At 41.2% G+C, this 17042-nt stretch overlaps 1 protein-coding gene across 2 annotated transcripts; it reads right to left on the bottom strand.

The window, feature by feature from the left end:
- Nucleotides 1-111: 111 nt before the first annotated feature.
- On the bottom strand, nt 112-14919 carry adam28 (ADAM metallopeptidase domain 28). 2 transcript variants are annotated; one of them, XM_076729904.1, is made up of 23 exons: nt 14796-14903; nt 12929-12980; nt 12092-12180; nt 11898-11974; nt 11305-11383; nt 10452-10528; nt 9541-9724; nt 9301-9363; nt 8933-9004; nt 8541-8710; nt 7564-7645; nt 6254-6387; nt 5798-5975; nt 4744-4833; nt 4151-4346; nt 3920-4025; nt 3604-3760; nt 3354-3434; nt 2809-2902; nt 2562-2667; nt 2386-2479; nt 2204-2299; nt 1785-1939 (listed from the first exon to the last, which is right to left on the bottom strand). In XM_076729904.1, the coding sequence occupies exons 1-23, from the start codon at nt 14814-14816 to the stop codon at nt 1907-1909; spliced, it is 2331 nt and encodes a 776-aa protein (XP_076586019.1). In that variant the 5' UTR covers nt 14817-14903; the 3' UTR covers nt 1785-1906. The 2 variants fall into 2 exon arrangements, with proteins under 2 accessions (XP_076586020.1, XP_076586019.1); XM_076729905.1 differs by lacking the exon at nt 12929-12980 and having other exon boundaries at nt 112-1939; nt 14796-14919.
- Between the last annotated feature and the right edge of the window lie 2123 nt (nt 14920-17042).

Genomic DNA, 17042 nt, shown 5'->3' with positions numbered 1-17042 from the left:
TTAATGCCTTCTTTACAAAGTGATAATACTGGATGTCAGTGTTGTATTTACAGGTTGTTCCGCTGCCCCCAAGAAGACAAGACAAAACAAAACAAACAAAATCATAAATATTGCTGCAGCTTTCATATTCTTACAAATATGCAATTTAAATACATATATATATTTGCACATAATGCTTTTGTACAAAGGGTTTATTTCCTTTATGAATTTACATGAAGCATTTCTGTTTTAAAACTTTTTCAGTGACACATAGTCATCCTGGTGCTCCCAAACTGGATTATTGCAGTCCCTTCTCAGTCTGCCCCAATAAGTTGCTAAAGAATCCAGAACACTGGATCAGCATTCAGACAAAACCTAGGAGAAGAGACCATGTCTCTCCTGTATTAGCCTCTCTGCACTGTTTCTCTGTAAAATCCAGGATAGAATATGCAAACCTTACCTACAAAGCTTCAAGCTTTGAAGCTGTCAGGCACCATCATATCTTACAGAGCTCATAGTACCTCATTTCCCAACTAGAACACTGTGTTCTCAGAATGCAGACTAACGTATGGTTCCTAAAGTCTCCAAAAGCAGAATGGGACCCAGAGCCTTTAGTTATCAAGCTCCTCTCCTGTGGAACCATGTTCCAGTCTTAGTCCGGGGACAGACACCCTCTCTATGTTTAAGGGCTGGCTCAGGCTTGCCTTGGACCAGTTCCTAGTTATGGTGCTACAGGTGTAGACTGCTGTAGGACTTCCCATGATGCACCAAGCCTCTCTCTCCTCTCCATCTGTTTGCATTCGTGTTCCATTAACACGTCTTACTAACATGGCTTCTGTTATTATTATTAGTCACATTTCTATTCGAGAAGACTTCTGTTATATGTTATATAAATAAAACTGAATTCCATTAGAAGAGTCTGGACTTAATGCCTTGCACAAGGGCAAGCTGTCAAAATAAAGAGGAGCAATAATTCAGTCAAAGGCCTTCTGACCTTAAGATTACATCAGGTGTCCTCACTGTTCACTAATTACCAGTTTTGGTTAGCAATGCTGCAGCATGTACGCTGCTATTTTATGGCATGCAACATAAAAAAACATCTTCTTGCTCAGTACTGAACGTGAAACCTGGATATTGAGCTCACTAAATGTTATTTACATCCTGTACCTGTTCACTTAGTGAACTCACTTGAAACAAGCAACAAAATGAGAAGTGTGTGTGGCAAAATTCTATTTACATCAACCAAATTAGTGATAATAATGCAGTACGAACTGTCAGATGTTTTGGTTAGATATCAAACAGTGTGCTGATTGTAAATGAAAGGAAAGTACTGTGATCTCGAACCTGCAGCAGACAACATATATATTTGTCTTAACTCTGGATTCTGTCATGGTCTTTGTGTAACATACTGCATATAAATGTAACTGACCGGCCTTTCTAGAGTATAATAATCAGTGTTTGTGTTAGTCTGAAATCTTTAAGGTGGTATTTCTAACCCACGAAATTTTAGAAAATCACATTTTTTTGCAGTCACTGCAGTCACTGCATACTATTTGACATTGAATCCATCTTTATGGACTGAACAACACAACATGTACAAAAAGATATGGCTCACATTCAGGGCCAGAGCTGCGTCTGGTTGTACTAGCCCTAACCTTAAAGTATTAAAAAGTGCCTTAAAAAACTAAAAGTTCATCCCTGTAATCACACATCCTCCGTGCATAGCATGCAAGTAACAGTTTAAAGTCCAGTTTGTCCCTCCTGCGCTCCACACATCACTGCTACAAACACTGCATCGTGCCTCTGACAGCACGGTAGTGGAAAAGATCTGCAGAGGGGACAGTGGTGGCAGGATTGCCAGCAGCCTCTGGTTGGGGACAGTGGATAAAGGTGAAGCTCTGCAGGCTTCCTGACACTGGGTCAGACATCAGACCTTTGGTGGAAGTACTGGCCTCAGAGCCTACAGGACAAACCAAAAGCATGATTAATTGACTAAATTTTAAGGAATTGTCGACATTCTCTAGAATACACTAACTCGCTTTCTTGCTTTAACCTCTTCGGGTGTACAAAAATATAATTTTTGGACAGTCTGGCCATCCACACAGATAAGAGATTTTGCCCACAGGAGAAATGCAAAACTTAGGATGTCATCTGTGCATTTCGTCTGCAGCTTTAATAGAGAGGACAAACACGTGAAGAGCCAGCTGTTGATGGGCACATTTACCTGACGTGCAGCTATGTAGTTCTGGCCCACCGGTTTAGGTCTGTTCCCTGCGGGTGGTGGTGGAGGTGGAGCTCCTTTTGGCTTTGGCCTTCCAACCTAAAATTTGAAGTGTTGTCAGGAAATGAGTTGACAAGATATATCTCAATTCAATACCTGTAATACTTTATATTCCAACCCATTACCTGTCGCACTGCCATGGGTTGACTAGGGGCTGGCCTCATGTTTAGGCGGTGAGCAGACTGGTCCACTGCTGGCTGCTTCCTTTGGGTGTGTGTGCTGTTATATAAAGAGAGATTTAATCTGCTGGCTCTCAACGCTTCAAAGACGAGTTTAAGGTAACATAGTGGTGATGACTTACATTGGCAACATGGGACTTTGTCGTTTCTTCCAGATGAACCCAACCACACCAGCAACGATACCTAAAACCACTAGTATCACTGTCAGCACGATGGCAATAGTTGCTCCTGCAGAAATGGAACACACGTCAGATTTGTTTGGGTGCAGCTGTGCAACGCCAGTGATACAAATTCAATATTAGCTGTGCAGAGAGTAAACATTTTTTAATATGCTGTGTATGCTAATGAACAACTTCAGGGAGGCCTTACCAGGAGAAATGATGTTAAAGGCTCCATCCTTTGAGCTGCAGCCAGGAGGCATCCAACCAGGCTCACACTGACACTCACTCTTGTGATTGCACACCTGAGGAACACAAAAGATCAAACGCTCAGATCTGCTCTTCTTTCTGTTTCCAATATAAATGCATACGTATTTAACCTGCATTTTTTTATCTGACAGGGTCAACAAATTCGGTAATCCTCAGATATAACACCAGACAGGTATCTTAATTGTGTCTTTTTTAGCTTTTGTATGACATATGGACTTCCTTTTTGTTTTACTGTCAGCACATATTATTATTGTTTTTTCTGTTTTCTGTTTTCCTCAATTTAATGTGTTTTTCTTTATTGAGAAAATCTAATTTTACTGTTCATTGTTTGTGTTTTTTTTTGTTTGTTTTTTTTTGTTTTTTTGTGAGTTCTATTCAAAAGACCATTTGGGCTTTAAGTACTTTGAATCCTTCAGTGTAATACATTTGTAACCTAAATAACCAAAAAGCTAAAGTAAACTCTGAGCAGTGTTGGCATGTACTTACAGCATGGCCTGGGCATTTTGCTGAGCAGTTTGTGTTTCTGTAAGCTGTCTCGAGAGTCACACACTCATTCTGGCTGCACACCTTGAAAAAAAACATGTCAGTGACAAACACATTGTAGAGTTAGTGCTGCAACATTCGACATTCAGCTCAACAGGTGGATGTTGAAGTGACTGCAATCATGAACACAAAACACATTTTCAGAATGAGTGACTGTAAACAAAACAACTAAATAGAAACCGCAGCCTATTACCTTTCCATCCCCACATTTAGTCCCAGTGTCCACCTGACCATAGTCTTTGGTGTAGTCTTCAAAGAACGCTGCCTTGCAGTCACTGACCCTGACCATGCGGCCGTAGTTTGGGTTATCTTTACCATTGTGGCAGAACAGCTTCCCACAAAACTTGTCTCTGTAAAGAAAAGGTCCAGAGATATGCTCACATTCACTTCACAGTCAATATTCCAACGTATTGTGCAAATACAGCACTTCAAGAACATTTATTCTACCAAGAATACTAATAAGGTCCATTGCAGACTATGCTGCTGCAGTGCATGTTGCTGAGACTCACTCTCGCTGGCAGGGGATGAACCGGTCGTTTGAGGGACGCTTGCAGAAGGCATAGTATGTGCCTCGGGTGTTGTGATCATAGCAGGATGGACGGGCCTCGATAGCACCTGATGTCAGGAGAGGATTATGTCAGAATAGAACCCTTTATCTGTGTTTGGGGTCTTTTTAGACAGCAGGGTGGCTTTCTTTTCAAGCTGTGTAAAATAAAACAAAAAAACCCATGTATACTCACTTGCTCCATACATCTTGACACACTGGTTTGGCCTCTGTGGACACTGGCCATTGTAGCAGTACCCCAGGCCTCCATCACATGGGATGCCATTCACAGCAAACATATCCTCAGGACAGGTGGTGCTCTTCCCATCACAGTATTCAGCCAGATCGCACTCATCCTGGGCCCTGCGGCACTCCTTGGACCGAGGTGAGATCTGTGTGGACAGCATGTTCCATCAGATTACTTATCATGGCAGAGATTACTTAATGTTTACAAGTGTACTGCTCTGCAAAGCACTATCAAACTGCCTCATTGTAGCAACTGTGTCAAGCCTTACTTTAAAAATTCAAACGTTTTTCATTTCTAACGATTAACTGCTCGACTCAAGAAGCAAATTCAGTTGTCATTTGTAATACCTTAATTGTCCACTAGATGACTCTAGCAGATCAAATAACCACATCAAGTGTGCATTACCATTTTAATGAAGTCCCCTCTGGGCTTCTATAGTAAACCATGAAGGAAGATTTAATGGGAAGACAGCAGCATTTGCACAAAGCTAACTTAAGTCATTGCAGCAGTACGACAGCATTTCTTTTTTCAGATTTACTCACCTTGCAGTCTTCACAGCATTCGCCTTCGCCACACTGTGCTCCTTCTCTCAGGGTGCAGGTGGTGGCATTGCAGCATGGGTTGGTGCACTCCTGTAAAGACATCATAGAGGTAATGAAGCTGCTAATCCTAATGTTTATTGTTCATCCTTCTCTTTATTATGTCGTGTTAAACTTCCTCATGTTGTGTTCCCCTCAGGAAAGTTGTTCTAGATTTATTTTCAGCTGCATGCTTTCATTTTATTCATTTCCTTTTTGAAAACATGAAAACGCACATGAAAAAAACATATGATATAAGGTAAGGACAGTGGTGCATTACCATCCCTGGAAATCCTGGAAAAAACACAGATGAGTTTGTGTGTCTGCTGAATACCAGCAGAGGAAAGAAACAGGTCTGAACATATTCTCAGCTCTGCGTGACTCTCACTGGAACTTTAAACTTCTGAACACTGAGTTTCTCAATGAACATTACAAGTTAAAAGCTGCTTTCTGGTGCGTTCTGTGTCATTCAATTCAGTCCAACTTCATTGTCATTATATTTCTGTACAGTAAAACACAATGAAGATGATTTCAGTGCCATACAGTATATGCTGTGCGCAGTCAGTGGCTAGCTGAGGTCAACTGAATAGCAGCCTAATGAAAAAAAATGTTCTGTTTCAAGGATGTCGAGGCTCTTAGACAGCAATACTTTCCTTACCAAAGAGTTTAGAGATTTCATATGAGTTCACTGTGTTACTGCATCTGTATCTGCTTGCATTCACTTTGAAGAAGATACAAATAATTGTTCTGCTGCATGCCAGACAGCCTAATTATCCTATTACCCCTGGGCACCAAAACAAAGAGAGTCAAGATCAGACAAAGAAACCAAGGCGTTGAGTCTGACGCTTAAAAAGCAATGACCAAGAGGCAGATACTGAGTCAGGCGTGTCTTTTTCTTCTTCTGCACTTTGACCTTGCAGAGGAGGGTCAAGTTGGAGAGTAAGTCTCCTCCTGAGGAATCAGTGGAATATTACAAGGTGTAATTAGTCTTTGATGAGTGCTCGTTTGCTTCATTTACCTCCACGGAGCCGCAGTCACACTGCTCTCCTTTCTCCAGAAATCCATTCCCGCAGACTGAAGGAGCCACCACACTGTTGTAGTCTGGTACATCCAGCAAGCAGCTGGGGCTGCGGCTTGTCAGGTAGTTCTCGTAGTTGTTGCTGCTGCAGCTACTGAAAGTCCGAGGGACATCCCAGCTGAGGGAATAAACGACAACCGCGTTAACTCCAACATCACATCTATGAACTACAATTAAAAAAAAAGAAAGTTTTTGGAATGCTCCGACGCCTTGTCAGCTTCCTCTTCATTTCGCCTTTCGACAGATCCTCTCAGAAAATGTTTTGGGGTGAGTAGTGACGTCATTTTCAAGATTATTGAGCAGGAAGTGTCCTCTTGTTTCAACAAATCAGTATCAGTCCAGCTTGCACATTTAAGATACACCTTTTGATTGAGTCTTTTTAACAGCTTTTCTTACCTGAGTGCTGCAGCCATGATGCAGCTATCCCCAGAACAAGCACAAGCACTGGAGTCATCGTGGTTCATGCCCAGGTTATGGCCCATCTCATGAGCCAGTGTTGCTCCAACTGCAATGGCTCGGTCATTGTGATCCTGAGAGATGACAAACCTCCAATTATATGAGCAGAACTCTTTAAATTTAGGCCCTTTTTTCAGCTTTTTACAGTCATTGAAAGCAAGCTTGCACCAGTTTTTGCCTGCCAACTGGTGATAAAAACATTTCCCTCCAGCTTCCTGTTTCTTGATTTCCTGACCACTATCATGTTTAGGCTTTTCGTATGTGGTAAGAAAGAGCTCTATATTCCCATGACAGAGTCTAGACGTGGCCAAAAAATGTATTACTTCCTCTTTCAAGAAACAGCAGAAGGTTGGGATTTTGATTACTTATTGGTTATAAGAGAGCTTGGCTGGCAAAATAATGACATGTTAATGAATGGAGTTTTGACTGTTTTCTGATTGTAAAATAAACATGCAGAGGCAGGGAGCGTCACATTCACTTACCGAGACACAGATCCGCTTCAGTTTTTGCAGTTACTGAGATTTTGTCTGCCTTTGTCTCGTTACCCCTGCTACTGTCTGTGGTGAGAATGTCTGTGTGTGTGTGTGTGTGTGTGTGTGTATACATTTAGTTGAGGGTGTGTGTTAGTACATATGGAGGGTGGGAGGGTTGGGTTTTTGGTGTTGTTCTGTTTTTATTTATATTGTTTTTAACTCTTGTAAAGCACTTTGTGTTGCATTATGTATGAAAAGTGCTATATAAATAAAGTTTGATTTGATTTGATTTGATTTTACAATTACATGTAGGATAAACAAGTCTAAAGCTACAATATTGGTTCTGTGAGGCTGTACTCAATGTTGCTTTGAGCTAAAGACTAACAATGACACTAATATGCTGATCTTTAGTGTTTGCCATGCATTATACTTTGTTAGCATGCTAACATTTGCTATTTAGAGTAACCACAAAGCACAACTGAGGCTGGAATGAATGTCTGTTTTTGCAGGTATTTGATCATAAATCAAAGTAGTGGACAAATTCAAATGATGACCTCATGAAGAAAGCTGGAAGAAAAGTTTAAAATGTGTGTCTAAAATCTCATGTTGGGAGATTTGAGCTAATGCAAAAATGTTAAGTCACTTTATAACTTTGACACCTACAGATGAATAACTCAACTGTCATTTCAACACACAAGAACATCCCCTGTTATCAGAGCATGGATTGTAGAGGGACATGATTTTTGGTGGTCTGTGTGTCTCACATGAAGAGCTTACCTGTACCACTCCAACAGAGTGTCCTGAGCAAAGAGTCCCAATGAAAGCCAGTCCCACGGTTGCTCCTTCAAAGTCAATTCCACTGAAAGACAAGGACAATAGGAGAAACACTTAGACGGACATTGTGACAAAACCGCATCTGTTCATCCACCCACACAGTTCTCCATTTATACTCTAAACCACTGGTTCCCAGCGTGGGGGTCCTGTCCTCTACTAGGGGTCACTGACGCTTCGTGAGGGTCATGAGGCCTTTTTCATTTTAATGGGTGAAAGTGAACTTGAACAAATGAAGCATGTTCTAAAATGTTTTCTTTTGAATGTTTGTTGTGGGGAGGAGAGTTTTCTGTGGCATCAGCAGCTTTTGAACAGTTTAGGTTTTGAGCTGAACATCCAAACACATGATCAGTTCATTGAGACACAGCTGACACACCTCCTCCTCACGGCTGGAGTGATACAGACCGATGTTTAGCTGCTTCTGTTAATGCTCTCCGGATCTGACATTCAAATTCAATCGACAAATAAAGACGTCTGACACAACCGGACTGACGTGTTCCTTTGTGGAACCGTTGCTATACAGACTGAAATTTGACTTTGAAACACATTCAAACATTATTTGCGACATCAAATCTAGTGTTGAAAATGCATGCAAGCCCCACAAGCACGATGTGGAAACTTCCAGTTCATCAAGAACTGATGCACTGATGTGGTTAAACTTGTGAAATCATACATCACTGATGGTGCAGTTTTAAGACCTAAACCAGAACTCGCAACTTCCTCCTATGTAGGACGAAGAATAAGCTGAGACAGGGCCAACTAGCCCAAGAACAACAGTGAGTGGGAGAAAAAAAGAGAGCGGGAATCAGTATGTGAGGACCAACAGACTGAAAATGTAATTTTAAGAGATATTTTATTTCTTCGTATCATTTGAATGACTTAACTAGAGATTATTTGGTTCTATTGATACAGACTGTTCATACCTGATGAGATGTGCATTGTCATGCTTCTTCCTTTTAATCAGCTCAGAGTTTCTCCAATTCATGAAAGCATCCAGGTTGGCCCCAGCTGGAGGGGTCACAGAGATCAAGTCCCGATTGGACCAGATCTCCAACCCCACCAAAGCAATGAAGGTCCTAAGGGGCTTGTATGCCTGCAAGCAGCACCAGAAACAAACCATGACATCTACATTGTTCACTCCGGACAGAAAAGCAGAACAAATTATGTGGAAACACTGCAATCACTGCAAATACAGACATCACAAGAGAAGGAACAATACGGCTGTAACAGAACGGATATAATCCAGACACTGAACATTATTATGACACTCAAACTGTCATGGAATTTGCCCAGGAATAGAAATTCACTGACTCACCATGTTGACAAAGTTGACAACTTCAAAAATCCTCTTTCTCAGCTCGGTCTGATCTCGCTTCAGCTTCACGTACTGAAACATCATGAAGTCACGCTACAGCAGTCAGTCACATCCTATTTCTCAGCAGTCGATTCATAATAAACTAATCACATCCACGTGACTTATGATGATACCCTGAATATTACCCAAATAACTAGACAGTATGTGATTCTTGGCAAAAATAGCCCAACATGACTCGAGTTGCTGCACCACACAAGTCAAGTCTGGTCCTGTCACTCACCAAAAAGCAGCTGACTAAGATTAGCTGGAAATTGTTTCATTTTTTCTAAGCTTTCTGGTTTCACTGAAATTTTCCATGTGCATCTTACCTCACGGTTATCAGCAACAAGGAAGAGCTCGATGTATTTCTGTTGCTGGACAATGGATATACCCTGGAGGACAAAAGAATAGAGCACATAAAGCACATTAAGCTTTCAAGCTGCCAGATTTGTCCTTATCGAACACACTGGAGTGAATGATGTGTTGTTTTGTTTATGTGATGGCACACTGAACACCAGATAGCCACATAACCTAATGTGTGCACGATGTTGTGACAGCAGCGGTCTTACCCCTGATCTGGAGCGGCTGCGGCTTGTTGGGGGTTCAAAGTCGGTACTCCAGCTGGTGTTGGTGACGCCACACACCGCAGGTGTGGAGTTCTTCTCATTAAAAGTTGTCACAGCATGATCCCCCCCATCGCCACCAGACAGGGGCTCAATCAGGTACCTCTGGGCAGATGTTCTGAAGTAACCCCTAAACCAAGATCATGCCAGTTAGTATTTTCATTCTACAGACATTACATTGAGGCAGAAATAAACCCACTTGTTGACTCACACCTTACTGAGCTGAGCTACCTGTCAAACATACAATTCAGTACATGGAAAATGCGACACTTAAAGTCGGAATCTTCTCCTTTTCATTTGGATATTTGTGATATATGATCTGAGGCGGTCAGTAGGCTTGTTAGCTCGCTTATTGTAGCCACAGTATTATGGTGAATTTTCATTTGGAATATCAGCTAGGCTAACTATCAACCTGTTTGTACTAGATTGCAAGACTACTTGTAGTGAAGGGGGCTGCTCATAGTGATGAACCTGCAGAGATTTATTACTGACTCTATGGAGCGTTTTAGGCCTACTGTGTCTTTTAGCTCATAGTTTTGGTTTTGCGTCCTTCAGATTCATTGTTTTTGTTGACTGCCACCACTGTCATTTCCACTACCTGTCCAGCACCTAATGACAATTAGCCTGGTGATGACAGGTGAGCATTTTGCATCTTAAGTGCCAGATATTTCCCTCAGGAGTTGGTGGAGACCACAACAGGGCTGAAACGGGAGTGAATATTGGTCTCAAGAACCCTATTATCTTAATCCTCAAAACAACTTGAAAAACTGTAAAGTGAATACGAGATCCCATATGGGAGTGATTTCAGGAACCTTTAATGACAGTAAAGTTCAAGTGAGGATGGTTTGAGGGCTCACCTGAGTCCATCACAAGTGCTGATGCTCACAGATGATTCACTGTCATTCACAATCCTCCCATGATAGTAGCAGTGATCCTGATAAAGACATGAAGATGATGACCAGCTTATCAAATGAGAAAAAGCATCCTTTGAATCTGTTTATTTCTATCTAGCATATAATTGTTGAACAGTCAAAGACTGAAATGGAGTCCTAAGCCCTGTTTACACATACACGGATATTTTGAAAAACAGAGACATTTCCCTTTGTGCCCTTCGTTTACACGCAAACGGAGAATTTGCCTCTGATGCATTCTAAAAACTCCGGCCAGAGTGGAGATTTTGGAAAACTTCGGTTGCACGTTTGCGTGTAAACAGAGAAAAACAAAGAAAAACAGAGTTTTAGGTAGCCGAAGTCACATCATACGGCAGAACTTGCACCTGCGCCAAAAGTGGACCTATGTTTACGTTTTCATTTGGCTATGGTGATCATGGATGCATTCAGAGCAGCAGTTGCATTCATGTTGGTGCAAACCCTTTTCGTATGTTTACATTTGCAAAGACAGCTGCTCTATTATATCGAGGAGCAGAGACGAATGAGTGCTCGGAGGCCAGTCAGCGTCACCGCCAGTGTCGACGGTACGGGTTATTGTAAACGACAAGTTTTCTGAAAACAGACACGTGTGCACGATGTTATTTTTGAAAACGGAGAGGGTGAAATGTCCGTTTATGAAATAGCCGGCTACGTGTAAACGTAGCGTTAGAATCATTTTGAAACCATTCAAATGTGTTTCAGACGCTGCGTGTAGTCTGAGGTGGGTCATGTCTTCTCCTGTATGGAGAACTGAAACTTGTTGACAAAAGCAAACACTTACAATGTCATCAGGAGTTGTGGTAACTTGAGTGTCGTCTTCTCGGTAGTATGTCTCAGTGTAGTCTTTGCTGAGTAATTCACTGATGATGAAATGAAAATAAATGGTTTTCATGTCATACCATGTCACATAAAGTCTGTATTGTAATACACATCGACTGGTCTGTGATTTATTTGATCGTTTTGTGGATGTGTGGAAACACGTCAAATGTTCTTACTGAAGTTAACAGAGTTCAACTTTTATTTGCATGTGTAATATGAGACATGTCATAATATTGGGGAACAGCCACACGTTGTGTTGAAAAAAGAGGTGAAACCAGGAAATTACACTCAAACATTTCTTTAAACATTAACTCGATGCGTTACCATGATAACACCTGCTTTCAGGTATCAGGCATCAAGGTACAGTAAACCAGTTTTTCATTCATGTCTCCTCTGAGTGACAGCTGACTGTTCCTCCTCAACAAGTGATCAGGCTTTTAGAAATTCTTGAACACTGATTACCTTGAAAATTAGTTATATTTCCATCATGTATTTGTCTTTTTGTGCCTAATACTTAGGACAGAAATACCTTCAGAGAAATAAGAAAATACTTACTTATTTTTTTCAAGTTGCATTTCAATGTCTCTTCCTCCCACCGTCATTGCATACTTGAGAGTCTCTGGCCTGAAATTCTGTAGTGAAGAAAGGTTCTTTTTTTAGTAATTCCTCCTTATGTTCATAGCCTGTCTGTGAATGCAAAAGCTGCTGTTTGAAACTGACACTGAAATTAGAAAAAGAGAAAAATGTACCTCAGCGTGTCTTTTTCGGACCGTGTGAAGTCTGACAGGTCGAACCACTTCATAGTCCTTCGCCTCTTCAAACTCATGACTATGGCTTTCTGTGGAGATACAACACGCATCGTGTTACTTAGCATGAGAAAGAATATGCTCGAAACAAAAAACACATTGTTTGGTATTGCCTTCCAATCACAGGAAACATCTGTTTAAAAGAAGAACCACATAGAAAAGGTTAGAGAAAGATTGTCGAAGTTGAGCAAAACCAACACTGACATACAGTTTGTGGACTCTTGATGTCCTGGTTTTGACTCCTTTCCTGCATTTTTCACAAAGTGAAAACATAGTTAACTTTCTTTTGACATTGATAGCTCTCTGTGTCCTGCTTTTGGGTTCTAGTCCATTTATCCAGAGACACTGTAGACCCCATCTACATACAGAATGACCCCTACAGTTTGAGAAACTGTACGCCAGCGTATGGCTTATGCATGAAAGACAGAAAAACTATGAAACAGTCTGAAATCCCAAAGATATAAGCTTACTTTAAAAAAGAAAAAACAAAAAAAACAAAATAAAAATAAAAATACAAGAACTTAGCAAACTGATTCACAGTCTGGATCCTTTAGATGAAAGCTAGCTGCAGAGAAACTCTTCATTTATCACCCTTCATAGCAAATTAGAAATAAAATCAGGCAGATTAGTGCAAAGTTGTCTGCATGCCCGCTGGCGTTTCTGGCTGCAGCTCCAACACTTGGGCAACCAACCTGTACAGTAATTATAGGATTTTCTATTGGCTTTGTTTACCAACCCATGACACATTAATATGGAGTGAAAAGAGTATCAACACAGTACCTGAAGCTATGTCATGGCAACATATTATCAGTGAAGGGACCCTCTGATAGCCCTGTAAGCAGGAACACAGAGGGCTTTGTGAGCAGGAAAAAGTCTGTGTCTTTGTCATATAATGAACTGCGGATGGAGGGACAGGGAGGGACATGCCCCCTCACTTCTCAAGATCCTCTTTCTTCCCTTGTTACTTTTATACTTTCTCATTGATTTTCCAACCAGGATCTCTTTGATCATTGTTCTCTTACTGCTCTGTCACTATAGGCCAGACGATAGGAGGTCGTGATAAAAATATTGATATTCACTGAGTCACCTGTCAGTCATCACCCTGCAGTGCACTCAGAGCAGTGTAATGTGCAGATTTTCTGGACGTCACCTGTTAGATTACACACAGGCTGCTCTGCCTTGTTGGTGAAGGTGGTTGGGGCTGTAAACAGCCTGAAAGGAATATGTGCACCCGTTATTGAGAGAGTCAAAACCTTTACCGCTTGCTCAGCGTGTTTCTTGGATGAAAGGAAAAATGAATCTGTATTTTCACTCAAAGTCAAATAGATGTTTGAATACAACATGAATCAAAGGGAGCAAAGCACGGAGTTCCTCGTGACAAAGATGAGATGCAACGTTATCGTCTCTGTCAATGAAACGACATCAGTTTAAGTTGGATTAACAATACAGCAGAAATCAACAGAGAATTTTTACTTTTTACATTTTTTTGTTATACTCTCATTTATATGGAAATACAATGAATCATCATCATTTCTTATGTGCTAGATTGATGTAATGGTAACTATGAATACAGCAAGAATACTGATTTGATCATTTTTCTTAGTCAGAAAAAATGCTGAGGAAGGAATATTGATAGAGTATGTCCAAATTTCTTTTTTCTTTGTGTCTCATTCTGAAACCAAACCTGCATCTTTATAGTCATTTAAATTGCGTTTCCCATGATGACAGTTTTATTTCACTGTAATTGTGAAACTTGTCAATGAGATCTCTCAGTTGCAACTTCATTTTCAACTGTCTCCTACTTGCCAAATCAATAACACTGTAGGGAAACAAGTCCTACTCCATTTTTGTGCTCTCTGTACATTTCATCAGTTCCTCATTTTGACATTTGGAAATGTTCTATCTAAATTTGTGGGCATCTTCCACCTCAGCTTCACCGGACGTTGTCTCATCAACGTAAAGAAACCTTTTAGCCAAAGGTGGCACTTCCCAGTCACCGAAACAGGCTCGTAAAGGAAATGACTAAGCCATTCTGAGTCACGGTCACCTGTCGGCCAGGTACGCAGTAGCACCAGAGAGGGTGTTGACTGTGTTGTCAGCTCTGAAAAGTGTGTCACATCAGCAATGTGTTTCAGTAAGTCCCACTCATTTTGCTTGGCTTACGAGGCATTATCAGATGGTAAAGAGCGTGCTTACGATATAACAACAGCAATTATGTTGTTTCAGAGCAGGATAAAGGTCCACAGTCTCTCTGTTTGAACATTCGCTTTCTAATCATATGCTGCATAAGCAAATACATTAAGTCCAGTGTACATGTTGTCACAAAACGTTCTATTATCACTGTAAACATGGTTATCTCAGTCAGTAGATCAAACCTGTTTATAGGTAGAAACAGATATCAGTCAGTGTAAGTGCTCACACTGATGGAAATCACATGTGTAAAGTGTCTAAAGTCTTTAAAGAACACCCACATTCATTTTATCTACGCTACAATATATCATATCAGATTTGGTCAGCTGTTTTACAGCACTTTTTACTTATTGCCCTGGAGCAGAAACCCACAAGGTGAAGTGCTTTAGATAAAGCTAGGCTTTAGTTATTAATTAGCCACTGAGTTGAATGGAGGCAGCAGTATCCGGTGACTTACCTGAGGGCTTGAGCGAGGCATTTAGGATGAGGACCCACAATAGGAGTGTTGTCGTCATTGTCCAAGTGCAGACAGTCACTGTAACAGACCAGATCGGTGCTCTGATCGAGCTTTATGGGGTCTACCTGCATGCTGTGTTGCTGAACTTGTGAGGCCACACCTTCGCTGGCTCTGCTGGACCTGTCACAGCTACTTCCTCATTGATAACAAAGTTAGAGCACGTTCACAACCAGCCTGAGCACGCCCCTGCTTCTCAAAGAATGCAGGAAAAATACCGTCGACAGAGTTGTGGTCAAAGCTTGACTTGCAGTCTCCCACATTAAGCTTCATGACATACTTCCATGTCTTCCAGTCCTCAGGATTCATCAGCGGTCATTTAGACAAATAGATGATACACATTTTCTGAAAGTAGATTTCCTACTTTTTCTGTTGGATGAAATTTTACCCACTTCTTTTTTTGTTGCATAAAAGCCACAAATCAGCAGTTTGACTCATGCTGTGTTGTGGCTGGTTGACTCACAGTACTTAAGCCATATGGTAATTTCCACATACATCACTTGTCACACTGTTGTCACCACATCGTAAAGTTTCACACAGTTTGCCAAATAAAGACATTAAAGCTGAGCTCCATGTGCAGCCGTGTGGATGCTCCTCTCCCTGCCCCTCTGTCCCTCACCCACAGAACACATGCTTGGAGTCACAGCCGAGAGTGTCAGAAGACAATAAAGCCAATGTGGACGCTCCCTCAGCGGCAGACCGGGACAATTCAGGACACAGATCAGTGTGTGGCTCAGTAGGTGGAGCATGGTGGAGTTAAAGTAACATTGAGCAATAGTTTCATACAAATAAATTGTCAGGTTTGCTTTCTGTGGCCTATAACACATCAGTGATTATACTGACAGCCAGTTCATGCAGCTGTCTTTCTCTTAACAGTGTGTGCCTTGGTGGTTTCCTGGTGCAGTTTCAGGTGAATCATATTGTTAGCACTGAAAGCCCTCATGGGTCAATAGATAAAAAAGCAACACACACACACACACACACACACACACACACACACACAGAATCTCAACAGATGAGGAAGAAGATATAATCACTGAACACTCACTGGAACGAGAAATCAGCTCTGCCTGCTGAGAGCCACACTGTGTCATATGTGGGGTAAACGTTGGATGGTTGGATGAGTTCCATGTCAGACAGAATCCTGCTTCATTCACGTAAATCCTGCTAATAAACTGTTGTTTATGCAGTTTTATAATGCTCACTCATTTCATGATGCTCCACTCATCGAGGACATGACCTAACTGAACAATCGCCTCACTGTGAGCGTGGTGACCACACTGCACTCAAACCCAGTCTCTGGTTTTCCGGCTGTGCACTCTCATTGAAAACATGTCTAACATGAATTCAGAGCCTATGAAAATCTTACTACTAATACTGGTTCTTAATTTAGCGGGTTAGCATGCTAACATTTGCTAATCGGCACTGAACACCTGACAAAGTACAGCTGAGGCTGATGAGAAGTTATAAACTAAAGTTTTGGACTAATTATAAATTGTAATTTATGATGGCACCAAATAAAAAGAGTTTATTCATCCTGTGGAGGACATGAATCTCTTCCCAAATTTCATGGCAGTCCACCCAAAAAGATGGCTAGAGGAAAAGTCAGTGTATTCAAATGCCAAAGTCATTTGAATACACTTTCAGTGCACCATGACTGTCTGTGCCAAATTTGATTCGAATCATCCAGTGTTTGTCTAGATATTTGTACTTGTGTTCTAAACCTACAGGTGGGTCGACCAACCAAAAAAAACTGATGCTGCCGTCAATAGAGCCACGTCGGCTTTTTAAGAACCATTCAGATATCAGCATTTGAAAGCAGATGTAACACTGCCAATTCAAGTTATTGTTCAGCATTTGTGTGATGTTTTACAGTATGTGACATGTACTGCACATGATGCAATCCTGCTATGAGTGAGTCTTACACAGCCTCACACACATGAGTCTGAGCTCTCCCATGTGGTGAAATGTTGTAGAATGATAGTCTACATATATAAGACACTTGTCTTGTTGTGTGTATTATGGGAGTGGCTAATGTAATGTAATCTCAGTTGCTAGCCTCTAGCAGAAATCACACAGCTCCCTCTGGAGCCACAAAACACTTCATGCAACTTGTTTCAAATATATAGCAGTGCTCCTCAACAACTGCACCCAACTAAACGTTGATGTTTAAAGTTGCTGGAGTTCTCC

The sequence above is a fragment of the Chaetodon auriga genome, chromosome 5 (genome assembly GCF_051107435.1).
Source record: "Chaetodon auriga isolate fChaAug3 chromosome 5, fChaAug3.hap1, whole genome shotgun sequence".
NCBI lineage: Eukaryota > Metazoa > Chordata > Actinopteri > Chaetodontiformes > Chaetodontidae > Chaetodon > Chaetodon auriga.
The sequence above is the reverse complement of the archived record's forward strand: the minus strand, read 5'-3'. Positions and strand labels throughout refer to the sequence as shown.